Source organism: Rutidosis leptorrhynchoides, chromosome 8 (assembly GCF_046630445.1).
Source record: "Rutidosis leptorrhynchoides isolate AG116_Rl617_1_P2 chromosome 8, CSIRO_AGI_Rlap_v1, whole genome shotgun sequence".
NCBI classification, from domain to species: Eukaryota; Viridiplantae; Streptophyta; class Magnoliopsida; order Asterales; family Asteraceae; genus Rutidosis; species Rutidosis leptorrhynchoides.
Window position 1 is genome coordinate 300,891,622 of NC_092340.1, and position 6,300 is coordinate 300,897,921.

At 34.3% G+C, this 6,300-nt stretch overlaps 2 protein-coding genes across 2 annotated transcripts; both read right to left on the reverse strand.

Annotated features, from left to right (window-relative positions):
* Positions 1-212: 212 nt before the first annotated feature.
* Positions 213-923, reverse strand: LOC139864348 (uncharacterized). Its single transcript, XM_071852925.1, has one exon. The coding sequence runs from the start codon at positions 921-923 to the stop codon at positions 213-215; it is 711 nt and encodes a 236-aa protein (XP_071709026.1).
* A 1,887-nt stretch (positions 924-2,810) lies between these two features.
* Positions 2,811-5,410, reverse strand: LOC139864349 (F-box protein PP2-A11-like). Its single transcript, XM_071852926.1, has 3 exons — positions 5,108-5,410; positions 4,660-4,778; positions 2,811-3,237 (listed from the first exon to the last, which is right to left on the reverse strand). The coding sequence occupies exons 1-3, from the start codon at positions 5,408-5,410 to the stop codon at positions 2,811-2,813; spliced, it is 849 nt and encodes a 282-aa protein (XP_071709027.1).
* Between the last annotated feature and the right edge of the window lie 890 nt (positions 5,411-6,300).

Consider the following 6,300-nt stretch of genomic DNA (forward strand, 5'->3'; position numbering starts at 1 on the left):
ATTTAAAAGAATCATCAACGGAGATCGAAGTTGAAGTATGATCTTTTGATTAAATGAGTTCAAGATTGATAAAAATTCTCATAAAAATAAATTAAATCAAAATGCCATGTGATAATGAAATTATCTAAACAATTTTTTTTTTTTTGAACGGCAGAAAAATTAAATAAAAAGGCGACTAGCAAGACGCTAGAAGCAAGGGAAAAAAAATACAATTACAAAGCGTTCAGAGGGTTTTGTAACCACCCTGTCCAATTAATACTACTCTTCTTGTATCTAGCATACAACCAATTAAAACTATCAACGATAATGCTATCAACAACATGACACTTGCGAAACTTTGAATCTTTAAAAATAATGCTGTTTCTTAGCCGCCAAATATTCCAAAGAGTAGCTAAAATAATCACCCGAATAATCATTCTTTGTTTGCCGTTTATGGGAACACCATCCACCCAATTCCATATGCCATCCAACGAGTTCCATGTCGGAATATCCAAATTAAACCAGGCTGCTAAAGCGCTCCAAATATCCATGCTGGTAGCACAGTTGGTGAATAAATGCAAATCATCTTCAAAGTCATTAGAGCATACACAACAAATCCCATCATCTAACTCCAATCCTTTCGCCACCAAGTTAAGCTTAGTTGGAAGACGGCGTAACTTCAAACGCCAAATGAAAACATTGATCTTTATAGGAGCGTATTTACACCATAAAGTAGGTTGCGATGGATCTTGTTGGTCAATAGAGTCGATCATTTTTCTCGCTTGCGAAACCGAATAAATACCAAACTTGAACCCATCCCAACACCATTGATCACACTCATTTACAAGCTGCACCTGATTCACAACATCCATTAATTGCTGCCATTGAATCGATTCGATCCCTCCTCTCGGTAATCTACGCCAGCCATAACTCTCAAACGACATTGCAACTCTGTCAACCACTTTGCAAAACTTGTTACATTCTAAATTAAACAATCTGGGGAATCTCACCGCTAGCTGAATACCTTCAAACCACGGGTCGTATCAAAAGTTTGTTGCACGACCATTACCAATACACATTCGCAAATTAGAGACATTAAGTGCATGAGAAAAAGCAACTTGATCCGTACACTTCTTTAGATAGCTCCAAATTCCAGACACATTATTAGCACCTATACTTGGACCATGGATAGCAGTAATAATATTGACCCAACTCGAATTCGGATTATTTAAAAGACGCCATCTCCATTTATTAACAAGAGCCAAATTAAGAGACTTGAGACTAGCAACCCCTAACCCACCAATTTCAATTGGGTTTAAGACCACCCTCCACTTAATCCAATGAATTTTTTTCACATCTTCCTTACCGCCCCAAAAAAAATTAGCACGCAACGATTCGAGTTTTTGAATAACAACTGCCGGGGCTTTAAATAAAGACATATAATACGTACCGATCGCTCCTAGCACTGATTTTAAGAGAGTGAGCCTTCCACCCATCGAGATCATATTTGCCTTCCACGAAGCAAGACGCTTTTTAGCTTTATCAATCACATTTTTCCAACTTTCCATCCTATTCATGTTATAACCCACCGGCAAACCTAAATGATGAAACGGAAGAGACGAAAAAGAACAACCCATGAAACTCGCTAAGTAATTCACTTCCGATTCACTAACTCCGACACCATAAAGGGAAGATTTGATAAGATTTATTCTTAACCCGGATACCCGAAAAAAACACTCAAGGATAATCTTGAGGTTAGCTGCATTAGTTTGAGACCATTCCCCCAAAAATAAGACGTCGTCTGCATATAAGCATAATGCTAATCGGGTAAACTTTTTACGAGTTCCTACCTGAATCGGGGAGAATAAGGCAGCATCCATGGCATCATTTATAGCTGCATTTAATCCTTCCATACCAATAATGAAAAGAAAAGGAGATAACGGGTCTCCTTGCCTAAGACCCCGTTCAATCGAGAACTCTGAAGATGGACTGCCGTTAAGTAAAAGAGAGGCCCTCGAAGAGTTAAAACATGCTTTAATCCATCTGATCCATCGATTCGGAAACCCCATAAAGCGAAGCATATCTAGCACATAATCCCAATGAATGGAATCAAATGTCTTATCGAAATCCACCTTGAAATTATCTAAACAATACCATGTAGGAGATTAAAAATGTAAAAAGATATGCTACATTATTATAAATTTTATATAGACAATACTAACACTGACGAAATAAATCGATTGAAAACAACGGAGGAGATTTGAGATCAACCTTCATCAGGGAGAGCCCGTGAAACGAATGATTTAGTGAAAAGAATAGGTAGTAAAAAAAAAAAAAAAAATACATGAAAATCAACAATAATATGCCCTGAACAACACCAACATATGAAACAAACCATCCGGTCCAAACAATATTTCTTAAATTAAAGGAACGAAAATCTCTTGTAATCTTTTTATAAACCTCATTAGACAATCAATGAATAACTACAGTTTACTCCAATATGAACAGTAACTTACAACTTTAATCTCACACAATGACATAAATATACTTTTATCTAATCAAATTAAGTTATATAAAAATATGCTATTCTCATATTAATTTATGTCAAACAGTTATATATAAATATATGTTCCTATTACAAGCTAGTTTCACCAAACATATGGTGAAAAAAAAAAAAAAACACTTTGCTAACTTATACATTCAATCTATATATTACATCACATTAACTAAATAAGCAAAACTATTTACTTTATAATATAAATACATAAGATTACGGGCAAATAACTCTTAATTAACTCTATCCTAAATTGATAAACTTCATCATTTGTCACTTAAACATTGTAAGGATTTGAGTTTTGGGGAATGTTGCTAGAGCATATAAGAACAGAGCTTATACAAAGACCACCTTTAGCATGCGTGCAATCTATTTGTGTCAACGAAAATTTCACATTTGTCGGTGTGTTTGAGTCATCAACAATGAACTCTCCAACATGGTGGTACTCCCAGTTTCCGATTGTCTTCAAAAACCGCTTGGTCGCACTATGTTGACCGTTTTCTGTTGTAAACTTAAACTCCACGGGTTTTGCATCCCACCCATGAACGTCGTCTCTGCTACATATACTATGTCCTTTTCGCGTTCTTACTTTGCCCAAATGAAGTTTGAATGACAACGAGTAAGTCCCGACTGGCAACGGAAACTCGATGGCCCCATGTACTTCTAACCACCAGATTTGTTTGAGGTATGCAACCGTTGGATATCTACATGATTAAGTAATGATTTAGTTGATGAAATGTAACTTAATTTTCGGATAACAGTTATGTTGGTTTTAAAGTGACGATTATTGAATTGTATAACTATAACACTTTTTACGTGTTAAAGAAAACCTTATGAGCTGTTTTTAGAAAAATCATAAACAATAATCATACAAATTAATCTTTCTTTTCCTTTCTTTATAGCTTGGTTTAAAACGCGATGTACTTAATTTTTTTGAATTAGTTTGTTACAACTCAGAGTCTATTTTTTTCTTTCACAACATTATTGACGGAATAAAATTATATTTTTTATAAATTTACATAATTTTTATTGCATTTTACTTGCATGTCAGTATTTGTAATTTTGTGATCTAATTGATGGAGTGAAAAAAAAAAATTGTTGTTCAAAAAAAATATGTCTAAAACTTATCCAAAACATTTATGGAGTGTTACATATCAACACAAACGCATTATCAACTCAATAGTAAGATTCGGAGGTGACCAGGGAGGATTGGAAACAGTTAGAGAGTAACCATGTTACGCTGCGTACATCAGAGTATTGGGTTGGATCACTCGCCTTCCTAGATAGCCCGAACAAGGAAAAACTTTCTACCTTTACATATCAACACAAACGCATTATCAACTCAATAGCAAGATTCGGTGTTAACTTGTGATTGTTTTTTGTTCGTTTCGGGTCCGAGTTTCCGACTCACTTTGCGAGCATACTAATCGTGAGGCGACTACCCAGTGGCGAGTTTAGTTAATGGCAACGGGGTCCCGTGACACCACTAGTCTAGAATATTTTTTTACGAATTTGTTTTCAAATTGTACAAAACACCACTAAACTTTACTTTATGACCCCATAGACATTTAGGATTTATAGTTTCTTGTACGTAAACAACTACTAAATATCCGTCAAATATAATTAGTGTTGGAAAAAAAAAATGGCAGGACCCCATTGAGTTTTGATCATAGATTCGCCACTACGACAACCTACTTGGCCAGATGCTAAGAGCCGTGCATACTGAACCTCCGTGGTAATAAGGGATTGCTGTTGTTATTGTTGTTGTTGCAACATAGATGCATTATCAATTCAACGAGAGAAAAACAATGGGACCTAGATTTATTTGTGTAACCTCTATTTATCAACAATAGGTGAATTTCTAATGTTTAACTCCTTAAATTTAAATAACTTAATATCATTATAAATTAATCACCAATAGAATAATTAAAAGTATATTGTGCCGATTAGTCAGTAGAAAAGATAAAATATACTCGTAATCGATTAATTAACATAACTACCACTATGTTGGAGTTTAATCACTATGAACTTCTGAGTAATGGTATTTTTCACTAAGTTGATTTTTTTAGAAAAAAAAAAAAAAAAAAAACAGAGAGAGAATAAAAAAAAAAAAAAAAAAAACTCACCGTGATTCATCAGAGGGAATATAATTCCAGTATCTCCGATCATTGATTCCGGTTATTGTTAATGCTTTTGAACATATCGACACACAAACAGCACCACTCCTCTTGTCCACCCAAAATTTCTATAACAAATTCATAAATTCACTTTTACATGGTGCTTTCATAACTATAAACAGTGACGAATCCGGCATGAAAATTCAATGAGGTTCTAATTTTTTTTTCCAAAGCTAATTATATTTAAAAATAAACTTTAGTGGTTGTTTTACTTGTAAAAAATCATAAATTTTAAAAGTATATTGAGTCATATAGTTAAATTTATTAGTGTCTTATATAATTTGACGAATACGTTGTATAAATTTTTTTCACTCGGTCATAGGACTCCACCATACTTTAGATTCGCCCATGACTCTAAACAACTCAAACTTAAAGATAAAAGGGACAATTAACGAACCTTATGATTATCTGCATCAAATGACACCGGTCTACTTAACTTTGCAAAAATCTGCTTTTCTTCAAGCTTTTTCGTGTCATTAATTGATAATGTTTCGACTAGTTGACGATAATTAGAGGGTAATTTGGATATCCAAATGAAATCAGCAGTTGAAGCTGATCGAAATGCGCGGTTAACTCGAGCTAATTTACAGATGTCAACCGGATTTAAATACGATAAGATTAAAGCTACACATGATTCAGGTAAGTCACCCAAGTTTATTAGCGGATGATCATGGCTTAATGATGACGTATTAGCACCCATGTTTTTTATGTGGGAAAAGTAGAAAGTATTGTGTGTGAGTTTGAGGTGGAGAAAAAGGGATATATGATGTGTTTAATCCGTTACACTAGTGTAGTGACGTGGATTTATTATTTTATATATAATAATTATAATTATAATAATAATTATGATTATAATTATTATTATTTTGTGATATTATAAAGTTGTATACGTTAGTCATGAGTTTCTAGTATTTAAAATGATTAGTGGCGTATTTGTGTTATGTTGTGATAATTTGTATATGTGTTTGATTGATTAGTAGCTTAAGATCTGCAAATTCGTGAATTTTTTTAAGGGTGAATCCAATATTGAATTATCAAAATAACTATATTTATATAGTATTGTTAGCCGTTAAGAAATTAATATATGCTCCAAATCATTCACAAAAGCATCTAATTCTCATTCACAAATCTACTCAAACAAATAAAATTCTTCAACTATGCCCCAAATCAACCTCGTGTTCTAGCTCATGTGGTACTGGACTGCCTCTCTTAGCGAGAGGTCAGGAGTTCTACTCCCGTAGAGTGCAACATTGCACACAAGGTTGCCCATTTACCCTTAAATTTCACCCAAAGGTGTCTTCCGTACATCACGTTACGAGGGCAGTGGGGGATGGGGTTTTACCGCCCATGCCCTCATATTGGGCCAAATTCCTCCTGCGCAGCAGTTGGGGGCGGGTTATGCAACTGCGAGAGATGAACGCGTGGGTGGTTAAATTCCGCTGGGCCATCCCGTATTGCAATTTAAAAAAAACTATGCCCCAAATCACTAAGAAAACTACTTAACATGCTCAAAATAGTTCACGAATTTACTAAATTACACACAAAATGACTTCCTTGGATTGGATTAAAGTACATATAAAATCTATCATA

What these genes read in the sequence shown, in the direction of transcription:
- LOC139864348 (XM_071852925.1), bottom strand. Translation starts at nt 923, where the DNA reads ATGTCGTTTGAGAGTTATGGCTGGCGTAGATTACCGAGAGGAGGGATC.
- LOC139864349 (XM_071852926.1), bottom strand. Translation starts at nt 5,410, where the DNA reads ATGGGTGCTAATACGTCATCATTAAGCCATGATCATCCGCTAATAAAC. An exon ending in TTGATGCAGATAATCATAAG is followed by an intron (nt 4,779 to 5,107) that starts GTTCGTTAATTG and finishes AATTTGTTATAG; the next exon opens with AAATTTTGGGTGGACAAGAG. An exon ending in ATTCCCTCTGATGAATCACG is followed by an intron (nt 3,238 to 4,659) that starts GTGAGTTTTTTT and finishes TTAATCATGTAG; the next exon opens with ATATCCAACGGTTGCATACC.